The 16,622-nt window shown below is 35.8% G+C and overlaps 1 protein-coding gene across 13 annotated transcripts; it reads right to left on the bottom strand.

The window, feature by feature from the left end:
* Positions 1 to 2,637: 2,637 nt before the first annotated feature.
* Positions 2,638 to 16,272, bottom strand: LOC139870365 (uncharacterized). Of its 13 annotated transcripts, none has more exons than XR_011766551.1 (9): positions 16,109 to 16,272; positions 15,932 to 15,987; positions 15,182 to 15,275; positions 14,971 to 15,041; positions 14,486 to 14,550; positions 13,075 to 14,140; positions 12,325 to 12,932; positions 3,763 to 3,818; positions 2,638 to 2,840 (listed from the first exon to the last, which is right to left on the bottom strand). XR_011766551.1 is itself a non-coding variant. In XM_071858197.1 (8 exons), the coding sequence occupies exons 3-7, from the start codon at positions 15,210 to 15,212 to the stop codon at positions 13,112 to 13,114; spliced, it is 246 nt and encodes an 81-aa protein (XP_071714298.1). In that variant the 5' UTR covers positions 15,213 to 15,275; positions 15,932 to 15,987; positions 16,109 to 16,272; the 3' UTR covers positions 11,433 to 12,932; positions 13,075 to 13,111. The 13 variants fall into 13 exon arrangements, 1 of the variants encoding a protein (XP_071714298.1); XR_011766554.1 differs by lacking the exons at positions 2,638 to 2,840; positions 3,763 to 3,818 and adding an exon at positions 11,433 to 12,174 and having other exon boundaries at positions 12,325 to 12,425; positions 12,630 to 12,932; XR_011766552.1 differs by lacking the exons at positions 2,638 to 2,840; positions 3,763 to 3,818 and having other exon boundaries at positions 11,433 to 12,481; positions 12,630 to 12,655; positions 12,773 to 12,932.
* Positions 16,273 to 16,622: the final 350 nt, after the last annotated feature.

Here is a 16,622-nt window from a genome sequence, read left to right as displayed (position 1 = left end):
ACACTTACTCATTTCACTCTTCTATGTTAGCTTCATTCGTACTCTTCATATAAATGGATTGTTTATCCAAATTATTCGCTGATGATAAAACTCTAATTTTCAGCCCGTATGTATCATGAAAACATACTTATTATCATTCACGACCTTTCCACTTAAATTTCGGGACGAAATTTCTTTAACGGGTAGGTACTGTGACAACCCGGAAATTTCCAACCAAATTTAAACTTTAATCTTTATATGTTTCCGACACAATAAGCAATATTTGTTAAGTTAAATTTCAAGAATTTTAAACTATGTTCATACATTCATTCAACCTCGACCAAGTTCCAACGATTCACGAACCATTAAACGAATATGATTATATATGTATATGTGTATATATATTATAACTTAAAACGTAAACAAAATATTAGATTAAATAATTTATATGATTGTATCTGTTTCAAAATGTTTATCAATGGAATTAGAAGATAAGATCAAATGATTGAATTATTAGATATATTAAATTATGATTACAAGTCTCTGTTGAAAGGCCCACGTTGATTTGAGAAATCTTTCCATTTTAACAATATTCGGAAAATGGTAAAGTAATTTATAAATAAGAACAAATTGTCAATCATTGAGAACTAGACAAAGGATAGTGGAAGATTGAATCTCATAAAGACTCGATTGATCTATTTAGTTTCAAACGTACAAAAACGTTTTCAGTTTAAAAAGAACTTTATTATTAAAACGTATATAACTTTTATAAATATCTAGAACCACTTTTGACAACTCATTACTTAACTAGTATGATAAAGATAACGATATTTATATTTTATTTTATTAAATATATATAACGATTTAAATTAATATTATATATATTTATACGCGTATAATACATACATAGTTTTATACTTTTACTATACTTAAACTTTACCTTTACTTTATTTTTACTTTACTTTAACTTTAATAATTCACTTTAATAATTCATACTTTAATAATTTATACTTTAATAATTCACTTTAATAATTCATACTTTAATAATTCACTTTAATAATTCATACTTTAATAATTCACTTTAATAATTCATACTTTAATAATTCACTTTAATAATTCAAAAATCTATTATAAATATAATTCAATAGGTTTCATTATTTCATAGAAACTTGAAAATATTTTCTCTAAACTCTCTCAATCGATTTACATATATATATTTACTCCGTATTATTTCAAGATATTATTAGTATACATAAAATATTACGACGGAGTGTTGTCCGAGTGATTTCGAAATTGTTTTTCGAGTAGGATAGGATTAAGGAAATTATGGGTTATAGCTATGGAGGTGATTGAGTATGGTTCATGGGTATGCTCGTGAGGTCAATATAGTGTTTATCATTTCCGTTGCGTCTACGTACCTTTCCTGCAATATTGAATCTCAATATTGATACGTGAGTTATAGTCCCACTTTTAAAATCTAATATTTTTGGGATGAGAATACATGCAGGTTTTATAAATGATTTACAAAATAGACACAAGTACGTGAAACTACATTCTATGGTTGAATTATCGAAATCGAATATGCCCCTTTTTATTAAGTCTGGTAATCTAAGAATTAGGGAACAGACACCCTAATTGACGCGAATCCTAAAGATAGATCTATTGGGCCTAACAAACCCCATCCAAAGTACCGGATGCTTTAGTACTTCGAAATTTATATCATGTCCGAAGGAGGATCCCGGAATGATAGGGGATATTCTTATATGTATCTAGTTAATGTCGGTTACCAGGTGTTCACCATATGAATGATTATTTTTGTCTCTATGCATGGGACGTATATTTATGAGAACTGAAAATGAAATTCTTGTGGTCTATTAAAATGATGAAAATAAATGATTATGATAAACTAATGAACTCACCAACCTTTTGGTTGACACATTAAAGCATGTTTATTCTCAGGTGTTAAAGAAATCTTCCACTGTGCATTTGCTCATTTTAAAGATATTACTTGGAGTCTTTCATAGCATATTTCGAAGAACGTTGCATTCGAGTCATTGAGTTCATCAAAGATTATTATTAAATCAATTTATAGTTGGATAGTGGATATTATGAAATGGTATGCATGCCTGTCAATTTTCGATGTAAAGAAAGTTTGTCTTTTAAAAACGAATGCAATGTTTGTAAAATGTATCATATAGAGGCCAAATACCTCGCAATGTAATCAACTATTGTGAATCGTTTATAATGTATATGAACGGGTCCTTTCAGTATATATGATATTTCAAATGCTCCAAGCTCTATCGCCCATTGGGCAAGTCTTCCAGATACCGCAGGTTTGTTCAACACATTTTTAACCGGCAAATCAGTTAAAACATGTATTGGATGACCTTGAAAGTATCTGCACAATCGCCGTGAAGTTAAAACTAACGCGTAAATAAAATTTTCTATCGGCGCATAATTTATTTCACTTCCCGCAAGCGCCTTGCTAACAAAATAGACTGGCTTTTGAACTTTGTTCCTTTCCGCGATAAGTACTGAGCCAAATGCTTCATTCACGACCGAAATGTAAAGATATAATATTTCACCATCAACAGGCGCAATCAATGTAGGTAATGCAGTAAGCAATTGATCAAACATTTCTACTGCTTTTCGCTTTTTAAATCCTTTTTTCTTATGTATTGTGCTTATTATTCTCGCATCTTCTTCTTTGTTCAGTTTTGCTGGCGAGCTTTCGCTTACACAAGCTTTGTGCGCTTTACGCACTTTCAAATTCTCATTTACAACTTTCTTAGTAAACGAAAGATGTTGTTGCTTCGTCATTTCGCTTTGCACGCAACTGCTGTTGCACAAATTACTTATTCCTGCAATATAAGACAGAAAACAACACGATTAGAATTAAAAAATGAGTTGAATAGCTCGATTAAAACGAACGCGAATTTCTCATTTCAATTCTATTCGTGTCCCACGGATGACGCCAATTGATCAATCCTAGATTATCCAATTACGGTTAATCAAGGATTGAGTGCAATGAGGGGGTATAATGGATGTCGATTATGGTTTTGGGACCTTATTGTCATATTTCGTTAAGTGCTAAACGAACAACAACCATGTCCCGGTCTTCGTAAATTACCTTAACCAAATAATGATTTAGTCTCGGGCAAAGTCACGAGAGAAATCAATATGGCTAGGGCAACCCTTCCAGAATCAACAACCTAAAATGAGAGGCCAAGCTCCCTATTTATAGGTCTAGGAGTTACGCGGAAGTAAGTTGTGCGGGCACTTAGGCATTCCGCATAAACACTGCGAGAAGCCTTCGCACTCTTTAATGTTCTGCGCAATCCCACCGCATTCACACTGCGGTTCAGTTGTCTTGTGCTTTCGCCTTCAAATGTCCTTTCGCACTTAAATATATACATATACATAAGTATGTATATGATCAGTAGTAGTACTATACATCCACACACACACAAAAATGTGAAGAATGCCATTACATATTTGCAGGCGACAATTCTGAAGAATTTATTTATGAAATACTCGATTTGGATAGTCTTTCATCTGAAACCTTTTCAATTGTTTTATTGAATATCAAATTGTTTTGGTAATTATAACTGCTAGTTGTTTAGTTAATGAAATAGGCAAAAGGATCAGGTCAACCCAACCTGACATAGTATGGTACTAATAGTAACCAATGTCAATTCATTGTAGTTTTGACCCACCATCCAACATGCCTAGCCTGACAATTTTGCCACATTTGATTTTCAGTATTTAAAATTTTATACTAACCTTCTCTTTTTCCCCCCAATCTACACTCCAATTTCGATTGAGATCAACTCCCCTGCCTGCAAATATAGGCATAAACAAAGTCGGGAATTTTAGAAATGTGATAAATGTTAAATAGACATATGATATAAACATAACTTATCATCATCATGTACGCCAATATAAATTTCATCATAAATCTGAATCTAGTTGTACATAAATTTCATAACTTTTAGGTTCATGGTAGTTCTACCAATCAAGAATTTAAGAACTTATCAGATAGTTTGAATTAATTAAAAAAAAAACCAAATAAATAACTAACTGAATTGGAATTTTACTTACTTTCAATCACATAATTTCATCAAGGTTATTGTTGGTCCCTTGATTAACAACAGTGAATACAATTTATTTTTAAATTAACTTACCAATTAATCATAGTTTAGTATTCAAGCATGTAATTTAAGTAGAGTCAAAGGTAATTTTCAACTGTTATTCTTTATTGATTAAATCACAAAGAATTACAACTATCCTTGGTGGAATGATAGTTGGTTGATACAGATTTACCTAGATTATAGCTATGAGGATAAACTTAAAGCTATTACACGTTTTGGACTCTAAATAACAAAACCCAAACCACTAGTTGTTACAATAGTGGATACAATAATTTATAGTCGTCCTTTTATCCGTGTAATTGTTCCATTGTCCACTGGTACATAGGATGTCTGTACTTGTGGGGACAACTGCATCAGAGAGCGTGCTCTCCTCTTTCCTCTTTGGTAGCTATTTGCAGGAACACCCCAATTCGGTTTGGCACCACTATTTATTTAAACAAATAGAATGTTGTGTTCCCTAGGCATTGACAAAGTATAACACATGTCTGCACATGCGTTAAACTTCTGCATTCCCATATGGTCTTGTAAGGTCACTTGTCAGCCGCTGACGCGTGTCCTTTCCTGTTCAACTTTGTCTTTGACTTCTGTTAAATAGTACAATTGATGTAGACCATTCAGGAAACTACTATGCTTGTAATGGATCATAGCTGTCTTGTGTAGTAAGCTGCATTCTAGCTGTGCTAGTTCTTCATTGCTGAGACACTTGATATTCTTGAATTGCTGAGTACACATCCTGTGCTAATTGAAGAATACTGTCTACCTTGTGCTGGTAGAGTGAGCAGCAAACTAAACACTCGACACAGCAATATTTGCTGTCTATACATAAAAAAACTTGTGCTGGCTGCACATAACATTTTAGTGCAAATAAATTACAGTTTTGTCATAATTAAATCCTTAATTATTTTGAGGACTCAATAATCTCCCCCTATTTGATGATGACAAAACCTATGACATTAAGAGAAGACAATAAAGCCAGCACTAAGGGACTTAATGAAAAATAGGCAGTAAATTTGTCCCTTTTAGGTTTGTTTTGGGATCTTTTGCTGAGTTATCTATATCTTATAAAATGATATGATTTTGAAGATAAACTCATTTCATTTTCACTACAGCAGAGTATATACATACATTTACAAAATAGTATAATGAAAAATGAAATAACAAAAGATACAATTATAACACAAGAAAGCTATCTGTCTTTATCTTTATCTTTTTCTTTTTCATCTTTAGATAGCTCTTCTTCTTTCACTTTGAGGGCTGCCCAGGCTTCAGGAAATAAGTAAGGCACTTCAGCAGGGTCAAATACTGAAATCTGAGGAGGTAGAATGATAGGATCTCTTCTGTTTGGTCCTTCACCAGTAGATTTCTTACCTTTAGGCTTTTGAGAAAGAACTTCTTCTACATTCACTACTGGTGCATTCCCATACTTTACTGCTTTGTTGAAGAGCTCTTGAAGTTCAGGTTTCAGTGTATCTTTGATATCACTTTTACCTTTGCCAATAAAGTACTGTAGTATCTCCATCCATTCACTGAACCCTAAGGTTCTCAGTTCAGTGTAGTCAATTCTTTCCTGAACATTACCTTCTCTGTTGACAGAGAAAGCCCTTTTTGTGCCTTTGTGCACCTTGATGATCTTGCTTGGATTTGATCTTCTGGTTAGCACATTACCATATCTGCTCCTATAGTAATGATCAGATAATTCTATTGTACGTTCAGTTTCTATAGGAGCATCAGCAGGTGCTTTCTCAGCAGCTTCTAGTTTATCGAATGCCTTATCCTGTTCTTTAACAATAGCTCTGGCTAACTTGAGGGACTCAGCCTCTTGCTTCTTATCAGCAGCCAACTTAGCTTCTTCTTCCTGAAGCCTTAGCCTCTCAGCAAGTTCAGCATCAGCATCCTCCCTTCTTTGCCTTTCAACTTGTAGACCCAAAAGATAGTCATTGGCAATAATGTTGAGGGATTTTGCTGTTGCAATCATCTCCCTGCCCTCAGCAGTTTTAAGGGCATCACGATATTGCCTCAGATCCATATCCAGTTGCCGAGCCTCATGAAATTGAGCTTTCTCTTCATCAGTATGTAGCCTTTGACCACTGTTATTTAGGTACATACCAATTTCAATGCCATAAGTCAAGGCAGTGATATAGAATGGCTGATCAAGTAGATGATGCAGCAATCTAACTTGGCGTATCCTTTCAAAAATAGCTGCTTGTCTTTGCTCAAGCAATTCAGGTACAGTGACCTCCAGCCTGTAAGCTTCTCTTTCATCTGGATTCATCCTTCTTAGATCTGGATCACCTCGTGCAACTGAATCATCTTCCCAAGTTGTGTGTTTATCATGACGTATTGGGGAAGATGGAGGATACATGATTGATTCTACAATGCCAGTAGAACTTACTGAAAACTGATCAATACGTTCATCCTGTATCCTGTTAAAATAAGCAAGAGTCCGGGCAGAGATAGTTGATTGAACAAATAGATGATATCCTCTGCCCTAGACTGTAAAATTAGTAGGATCAACAGTATTAGTATCTTGTTTAGCACTCAGCTCAGTCACCTTAGATGGGTCTTCAACACTTGTTACACCTAGCAGCACACTACTGGCGGGGTCTTCTATCACAGCATTACTTGTTGTGTCTTTGATACCAGCTGACTGATCAGTATCATCTGGCACAACTGCCGCAATATCTTCATCAGCTGCCTCAAATAAGGGTCCTTTCCTTAGGGGCTGGTTGTCCCTAGGAGCAGATTTTATCCTTTGTTTATCGATTGGCATGGGTTCAGCTGATGGTTTTTGTGTTGATACTGGTTCTTGTGGAGGCAGATAGGGAACAATTTCTAAGTGTTCCCTCTCAGCTAATTCATCCTCATCAAGTTTGATGATGTCTGATGGCTGTTGATGTGCAGCTAGTTGAGCAGAAGATGCTGGTCGAGAGGATTGGCTGGTTTCTAACATTGCATCTAGCCATTTCATGAAAACATCAGCTCTAACCCCTCCTGACTCAGTAGAAGCTAAGTAATCTTTCATCTCTTCAGGAGTCATCTTCTTAATTCTTTCTGCTCGCTCAGTATACAACTTTGATTTCTTTCTATCATATTTCACCATGAACTTGGCATTTCTTTTCAAAGCAGCCCTTTTGTGTTCAGCAATGCTGAGAAGTTCATCATGAATTTCACGCTTTTCAGGATCGAGGGATCGTACATGCTCAATTTTGTGTCGTTTTAGAGCAGCAAATGCCTCAAATTTAGCGTTGAAAGCAGCATCTAGTTCATGATGTCTCTTCTGATGCCTCTCTAGTTTTCTTTTCATTTTTCCTTCAATAGTTTGAGAGACAACAAAAGATTCAGCTAAATCCAGTTCAGACACATCAATGGGCTTACTGCCAGAACCAATATCATCCACAGATGTGGCAGACACACTGGGTTGAGATTCACCAGCTGCCTGGACACCTGCTTCAGTATGAGCGTTGCTGGGCTTAGTGCTAGAACCTTGACCAGTACCATCATCACCACCATCATCACCATCCCTCCTTTGCTGTTTTGGAGCGTTTTCATGCTCATGCTCCCCCTCAGATTGTTTTCTCTTTTTAAATTTCTTTTTAGACTTCTTCTCCCCCCTTTTTGTCATCAGCAGGGGCAGAAGGATGAGCAGGGGAGACCTGTGCATCAAGATCACTATCTGACTCAGAAACAGAATAAGCAAAGTTGTTCCAGTCAGCATCAGCAGGAGATAGATGGGCACCAGGATCTACACCATATTGCCTGAGACATAGGTTTGAAGTTCTGACTTCATTCCTTGCAACACCCATGGCCATTTGATCAACAGTAGCCCTAACATCGGCTTGTAGGGCAGCCATTCGTTGCATAGTCTCCACCATTTGAACATAAGCAGCGGCAGGAACCATTGTGGCCATTTGCTGTTCCTGCGAATCCAATCTCTCTTCTAAAACCCTATTCTCCTCATTGAGAAAGAGAATCTTTCTATTAACAGCATCAAGTTCATCTTGAAGACGGGCAATATGATCAGTGTATTCATTGTGAGAGATGATTCGCATTTTTAGGTACTCCTCTTCTTCATGGTGTTGGACAATGGCATCCACCACAAGATCAGCAAAATCACATACTTGTTTGAGCTGGGCTTCAATAGTGGAAGTTGTAACATCCCCAGCTCTGCGTATGGCTTCAGTCATTCGATCAACAAGAGTAGTGTCGATGGTTCTTAGTACATCTGGTGTGATTCTGGCTACTGTACGATAAACAGCCAGTGTAGAAATAGCAGCCACCTCAGTAGGATCAAAACTACTGGTTGAGGGGCGATAACTAGCAGCGATAATAGGATCACCTCCGTGGGGTGGTGGAGGTGGAGGTGGAAGATTAGAATCTGAATCATCACCATGATCACCATCATTTTTACCTTCACCCGAAGGTTTAGAACTACTGGTATCCTTGTCAGCATCATTATCAGCATCATCAGTAAGATCCACTAGTGTGTCTTTGGAACCAGTCGCATTATCAGTCACATTATCATGAGTGACTGGCTCACCCTTACCAGCACCTTTATCAGCATCACCATCAGATAAAGGAGATGATGAGGAAGAAGCTGAAGAATCAGAAGGTACTGACGAATCAGGGACATTCTGCATCACACACTTACCAGTAGTAGGATCGATAATGAACTTGAGAGGCCTCCAAGTACCAGGGCATGGAGAGGCAGCTGGAGCCATACCAAAGTAATGGTAGTATGGCTGCTCATTGATTTATTGCAGGGTGGCCAGCCTCTCATAAACTTCTTCTCTTGCTGGTCGATCCAGCTGAGACAATAGGTCAACCAGCTCATCTCTTGGTAGTTTGCTGGCTGAGATTAAAGCACTTTGAGAATCAATAGTCAACTGATCCACCAGCAAGGCAATCTTGGAAGTAATAGAAGCTCCCCGGAATATGAAGTTAGGGACAACTTCATCAGGATCTGGTACCTGGCACACATATGGTTTCTTCTCAGCAGAAGCAGTAGCCTGAGAAGAATCAGTGGTAGCAGTAGCAGAGGTACCAGCATCCAAAATAGGTTCAGTAGAACCAGTGACATGTGGAGAATAGGCAGCATTTGCTGCGAGAAGCTCATCAGTAAGCACCATGTCATCCTGGTCACCACCTGTAGTAATATCCTCAGTAGAAGTAGGAGGAGTAACAGTGGTAGTGCCAGCGATATCAAAATCAAGAACCTCCTTAACAATGTTTCCAATAACCTTTTCAAGTGCAGGAGGAGGTTCCATTATTATCTCATCAACCACTTCAGAATCAGTGGTTGAAGTAGCAATACCGGAGACTGTAGGAGGAGCAGCAGAAACATCAGCAGTAGCTAGCTCCGCATGCACAGTAAGATCTGTGGAGCCAGCATCCACAATGTCTCAAGTAGAGCCAGCAGTAGTAGAAGCAACAGCACTAGTATCAGTACCACCAGTAGACAAATCAGTAGCACCAACACCAGTAGCAAAAATAGAGAGCTCATCAGTAGAAACAATAACATCCTTTTCTTGCTCCCCCTATGCCTGTTCATCTACCCTGCTAAGAACAGGTTCCATAGCAGCTTTCTTTTCAGAAGTAGCAGTTGAGACTGGGGCAATCCCTCCTGTGGTTTGCTTGGAGCCAGCTTTAACTCGTTTGGATTTGCCTTATACAACATTTCAGATTTCTATTGAGGTTAATCCTTTTTTCGATCAGCTTCCCTCATATCAGCCACAAACGTACTACCATTATCATCCTCATCAGACTCCTCATCCTCCTTGGCCATCAAATACAGGTTTTTACCAGAAGCATAAGCAGCATCATCATCATCAGTATCACTGTCAGAAGATGAAGAAGAGCTGGTTTCATCCCAATCATGATGCTCGGCAACTAGAACCTTTTCTGGCTTCTATCCCTTCTTATCAGCCTTTGCACTTTCCTTCAGCTGAGCCTTCATAGCTTTGTACTTGTTCTTGTACTTATCAGCTTTTGAGAAGGAGTTAGCATGTGATGTTGAAGGTTTCCTGGACATGCATTCAGCAGCAAAATGTCCAACCTTCCCACAATTGTAACACTCAGATTTAGGACTCTTGACTGATTTGCTGCTATACCTAGCACTTGGTTTCTTACTCCCTTTATATGACTTGCTGGTTCTATTACGATTAAACCTTTTCAACTGCCTAGTCAGCAAATCCATACCTTCAGCAAAACCTTCCACATCATCTTCATCATCACTGCTTTCTTCAGACCCAGTACCACTATACACATCATCTTCAGCTGACACTTCTTCTGATGTCAACTTTTGAACCACTAAAGCCTTTTGAGCTTTCTTTTTAGCGGCAGCCATAAAAGCAGTATCATCTGTTTTAGAAGATTCTGAAGTGGTGGGGGCAGACTTAAAGTTTTCTTTCAGGTTTAGTTCAAGTTTAGCTTCTGCCTTCTCATGGTTCCAAAGTGTACCATAGAGGGAAGACATGTTAAAGTTCTTTAAAGTCTGGGTGGTTCTTAGAGGGTCAGTCTCTGGTTTCATTTGGCAGATAATGAGTCAATGAATTTGTTTACTTGTTCAAAATTGTGATTTTTAAAGTAAGCAGGTCAGCAACTAAGGAGTTAAACCTAATGAAGGTTTGCTTAAGGGTCTCATTCTTATAGGCAAAGAACATTTCATACTCTCTTTTCAAAGCAATAATCTTGTTCTGCCTAACCTCATCCATGCCTTCATAAGTAACATCTAGATAGTCTAACATAAGCTTAGCATTCAGTTTTCCCTTAATCAGTTTGAACAGGTGATTAGGTAAAGTTATAGCTAACAGAGTTCTGATCTTAGGGTCAAGTCCAATACGACGTTTGTCCTCAGCATCCCATTTGGCTGGAGTGAGAACAACCTCTCTGCCAGGAATGGCAGGAGTATCAGCAGTGGCTGGAATGCTATCAATAGTTTCAGTTGGGACAAATGGACCATCTGTGGTAATACCAGGCATAAGTGGGTCAATAGACTCCAGGTGAAGCATGAACCTTGCCTTCCAAGTTTCATACTCATCTTCATCAAATTTGGGTGGTCTATTGGATGAGCCATTTTCAAGGTAAGCTGTATTTGAGTATGCAGTCATGTGAGAATTCAGATCCAAGATATTAAGTTATCAAGACTGAAGCTCTGATACCAGTTGTTGTTCCCTTGATTAACAACATGAGTGTTAGGGGGGGGGGGGGGAATACAATTTCGTTTTAAATTAACTTACCAATTAATCACAGTTTGGTATTCAAGCATGTAATTTAAGTAGAGTCAAAGGTAATTTTCAACTGTTATTCTTTATTGATTAAATCACAAAGAATTACAATTATCCTTGGCGGAATGATAGTTGGTTGATACAGATTTATCTAGATTATTGCTATGAGGATAAACTTAAAGCTATTACACATTTTGAACTCTAAATAACAAAACTCACACCACTAGTTGTTATAATAGTGGATACAACAGTTTATAGTAGTCCTTTTATCCGTGTAATTGTTCCATTGTCCACTGGTACATAGGATGTCTGTACTTGTGGGGACAACTGCATCAGAGAGCGTGCTCTCCTCTTTTCCTCTTTGGTAGCAATTTGCAGGAACACCCCAATTCGGTTTGGCACCACTATTTGTTTAAACAAATAGAATGTTTTGTTCTCTAGGCATTGACAAAGTATAGCACATGTCTGCACATGCGTTAAACTTCTGCATTCCCATGTGGTCTTGTAAGGTCACTTGTCAGCCGCCGACGCGTGTCCTTTCCTGTTCAACTTTGTTTTTGACTTCTGTTGAATAGTACAATTGATGTAGACCATTCAAGAAACTACTATGCTTGTAATGGAGCATAGCTATCTTGTGTAGTAAGCTGGATTCCAGCTGTGCTGGTTCTTCATTGCTGAGACACTTGATATTCTTGAATTGCTGAGTACACATCCTGTGCTAATTGAAGAACACTGTCTACCTTGTGCTGGTAGACTGAGCAGCAAACTAAACACTCGATACAACAATATTTGCTGTCTATACATAAACAAACTTGTGCTGGCTGCACATAACATTTTAGTGCAAATAAATTACAGTTTTGTCATAATTAAATCTTTAATTATTTTGGGGACTCAACAGTTATGAATACCAGATTCTGAATATTCAAACTCTGACCCAACCAAATAACAGTTTGAATATATAAATTTTGTACTTGTTACCATGCTGAAACACATGCTACCTGTTTGACCGTTTACCGAATCTGCTTGACCTACCCGCTTTGCCACCTTTAGCAAAAAGCAGATAATGCAAAGTCTACCTTACCAAGCAGAAACCGATGACGTTAGAGTGTTTCAGTATGAAGTCATGAACTACAATAAGACCACCAAAGGGAAAATAAAAAATTACAATTCAAGGAAGTTATACTAAAATACTGTAAAATGGATCGAAAAGTTTATATTGATATTTTAAAGTTGAAATCCGTATTCATAGATTTATATCACTGAAATAATAACTCACCTAGTCATATTTAACACGTTTATTCTCTGTACAAAAAAAAAATAGACAAAAGTATTATTGTCCAACTCAACCTAGTTTCTTGGCTCGTGCCCCATATAATACATTTTGACAGGTTAAAATTGAAATTGAGTAAAAGAAATCACCTGTATGTCTAAAGGTGTATCTATACTTTGAAATGCTACGTGAATCTGTTAGAACCTGACACCTGCAATTTGATTACTTCCTGCATCCAACGTCTCCCGTGTTAGAGTAATTTTGCATTCCAGAAATGTTGAAATGCTATCTGGGCCTCCAAAGTAGTGGCTGGAAAATAGCCAAGGAACTTCACGAATTAGCATCCTAATACTATGTATCCATTACATAATCAACAAGATAATGAGCTGCATATAAGTATATTATGAAAAATGCATGCACCAAAAATGCAGCGAGCAACTGCAGAACCTACATTTGTATATTCTTAAATCAAAGCCATGCCCAGCCGATTATCCAAGCAAGACTGAAATATTACAAATGTTAATCATTAACATTCAACAATTTAACAACATAAAATTTGAATGTACTAAGAATTATGGAGGTGAAAAAGGCCAATGCAGGACCAGAATGCTCTCGAGCTACTGTATCCACAAGAATGTAAACACCACCTCCAATCATTGAACCAACAATTGATACATCAATTATATAGTCTTTGAAAATTAACATTGACTTATCATAATTTATATTTGAATTCCCTTTTATAGTTATACAAAAAACGTGTAATGTTTTTGAAAGTAACAATATTAACACGATAAATCCCTGGAATTTTTTTGAAGAAGGGGACGGTACATGGAAGAAAATGATGTCACAACGACCTCCATCAATATAAAAGTCGTTAATTTACCAATTAACATCCTGCTTTCAATTGATTAATTAGTTAATGTTAATAACAATTAGTGGCGTGAAATATATAAATGTTGACATGGGACTGATTTTCAACATGTAAGAAATCACATGTTACGTGTACAAAATGATGATGTAGAATTTTGTAATATTTCAAACAAAGTAATATTAGACGTGCGAATTAACATAATTTGAACTGTTAAATATATAACCTGAGACAACGCGTGTTGCACGAAGGTTTGTCTCCAGTCAGAGAAACTGTCTTCAACGTGACTGGAACCGCTAAAATTTGGACGGAGTGATGAAAGAAGCAAAAAAAAAAAAAAAAGAAAAAAAAAAGCCATACATGGTTGAATTCTACTTTCTTGGCCTTGTTTACTTTTTCATTGTGCCTTCTGAAAGTTATACTTTTAATTTCTAAGCAATACAAAATATAACCCACTTGAACCGTTTCACATAATGACTAAAGTTCCCTGCTTTATTCAGATTGACAGTCTACATCATAATATATACATATTATAGACAATAAATACAGAAAAAAGAAAGTATGGTAGACCTGGCAATAAAGCTTGTAGGAGTGGCAATGTAGACCATAACTCAGAACTGTCTCCAGCCAATTTGCTGCAAAGCAGAGGCTGAAACATAAATAAATATATCAACATGTAAAAATTTTGAAAATGTACTAACATTTCTACCTTCAAATAAAATGAGCTAATTAGTGAATCAAAATCCTAAAAGGTAAACCAAAAGAAAGAACCATCATCAAGTAAACTTCTAAAAAATGGTAAAAAAAACCCAAGATGACTTGCTCATAAACTTATTACATTCTCTGCATCTCCACTTAAGACGACGTGCTCATAAACATGACAAAGTTCTCTTTTCCTACTTGTCATTATCATCAAACTATTGCTAATAGTGTTCTGGTTAATCAAAAATAGTACTCTGTATTAATAGGAAGGAACCAAGTAAAAAGAAATTACTTAAAGGAGTAACTGTAATCACTCATTGTAATCATCGTCGGTGGTGTAATCATCATCTTGGTTACCTGCCATATTAGATAGAATATTTTTCTTCCTCTATCATATAAAAACACCCACTTTCAATGCAATAATAAAATTATAGTAATTTTTTCCAACACATTCACTTTCTGTTGTAGGTAACAGCAGGCATGTTACAAAATCATATGATTTAGAAAGCAACAAGAGGATCCAAATAATTACATATTTACATACATGAATCGTAGAAATTAAATATCAAAGATTTTCACAGACTTGGCATAACATCCCAATCAGAATTGGTTATTAGTTATATTAATAAAATTCAACAACAATTGCTTTTCAAAAAAAAAAAAAAAAAAAAAAAAAAAAAAAAAAAAAAAAAAAAAATTCAACAATTGTACTAAATCACTTAATATGTATAAAATCAATTATTCTTCATTAACTCGGTCTCCATTTAGTAAACTTACCTCGGTCAGTTGGAGACTTACAAACATTTGATGACTAAGAAGCCTTCCAAATTTGAAAAGGTCTTGATCTCCTGTATCCAAGTATGAGCCAATTTGAAATTATTAAACATAAAAAATAATGCCTACATAATCATATCTCTATCATATATATATGCCATCATAAGGTAAATTTCATTATGGACTTTCAACAAACAGTTGGTGTGCACCATACTTGAGTATGAAAAAGTAGCTATAACTTCCATGTCAGGCTATCATTAAACAGTTGGTCATGAAAAAGATCTGCCATCTTAAGTGTTTAAGTTCATCTACATGCACAATATATAAACATCACTAAGTAGAACAACAAAACCTTAAAAATGAAATTGATGTGTATATTTATTACCTACCTACAGAATCAAGAGAAAACAAAAAAAAAACTCTAAAAAACTTGAGTGACGAACAATAAAAACCTAATTTGCATCGTTGTGATTATAAAAGCATTAGGAGAACAAAGTTGTAGACTCACCGGAATGTAATTAATTTTTCTCGCTATTAAATTGATGATCCACATCGCTATTAATCGACATTGAATGTCTACTTCAATCCTAGATGGTGATCATTGTATAGCCATTTTTATAACAACACGAACGGAATAAGAAAAAGATCAAAATACCATTAAAAAGGGCTCTTACTTGGTGAAATAAGAGATCTTTCATTATCATCATTCATTTGTTACTACACAAATTCATATAATATTTTACCCTTCATATAAGATGAATCAGACTCACAATTATAATAAAAACTCAAACATACATAAGATCGCTACTTTGAATTTGTTACTATCATACAGTTGATCAGATGTATAGGTCATTCGAGAACACAATATACACAGTTAATTACAGTAGACTATAGCAGTAATAATCATATTTCATGATTCAATTTGAATACAATAATTAGAAGTAATTAAATAAATTGTGATTACCTGAGCTTTTAAACTTTAGGTTGAATACCAAAACGATTCCATTCAGTTGCAATCAACTGCAGGTGATTGATTAGAGAAATTGAAGGAATCGACATGTACTTATACAATTGGAATCAAAAAATTATATTGGTACCCGATTAACATTTGTGTATAATTGAGATCATAATCAGAACATACCTTTTTCTTCTGCTATTACGGTCGTCCATTTTTTTTTTTTTAGAGGAAAATAGGTTTGTTTGGATGGATGATGAAGTTAGCGATATTCATTGATTTTTATGGATGGATAGATGAATCAGAGATTTTGATGATACGTAGAGAGCGTATTCTGATTGAACCCCTAAATTTCGAATTGAATTGCGCGTGATCTTTCTGCTATAAGGGTACTGTGGAGAATTTAGCATAGGGAATTAGACTTATCACGTGATTTTCAAGATTTGTTGTGATGGAGGGATAAGATTGAATGGTTTATTTGGATGGATGGATGGCTAGGATTGATTATTTTTAGAATATATCTTGCATTTATGGGTTTCTTATTAGTGTAAGAGAGAAGAGAGAAGAGAGAAGAGATAATACATTTACATTATAAAAGTCCTAAAAATAGAAATAGAAATTTACAAAAAATAAAAGTCCTAAATTACTTTATTTAGTCCTAAATTACAATGATATAAATATTAAAGTACTCGTCCCCTCA

Source organism: Rutidosis leptorrhynchoides, chromosome 1 (genome assembly GCF_046630445.1).
Source record: "Rutidosis leptorrhynchoides isolate AG116_Rl617_1_P2 chromosome 1, CSIRO_AGI_Rlap_v1, whole genome shotgun sequence".
In the NCBI taxonomy this organism is placed as follows: Eukaryota; Viridiplantae; Streptophyta; class Magnoliopsida; order Asterales; family Asteraceae; genus Rutidosis; species Rutidosis leptorrhynchoides.
Note: the sequence above shows the minus strand (reverse complement) of the source record. Positions and strands in the feature narration are given on the sequence as shown.

What these genes read in the sequence shown, in the direction of transcription:
- LOC139870365 (XM_071858197.1), bottom strand. Translation starts at nt 15,212, where the DNA reads ATGGAAGTTATAGCTACTTTTTCATACTCAA. An exon ending in TAAGTCTCCAACTGACCGAG is followed by an intron (nt 14,551 to 14,970) that starts GTAAGTTTACTA and finishes CTAATATGGCAG; the next exon opens with GTAACCAAGATGATGATTAC. An exon ending in GATTACAGTTACTCCTTTAA is followed by an intron (nt 14,127 to 14,485) that starts GTAATTTCTTTT and finishes TCTGCTTTGCAG; the next exon opens with CAAATTGGCTGGAGACAGTT.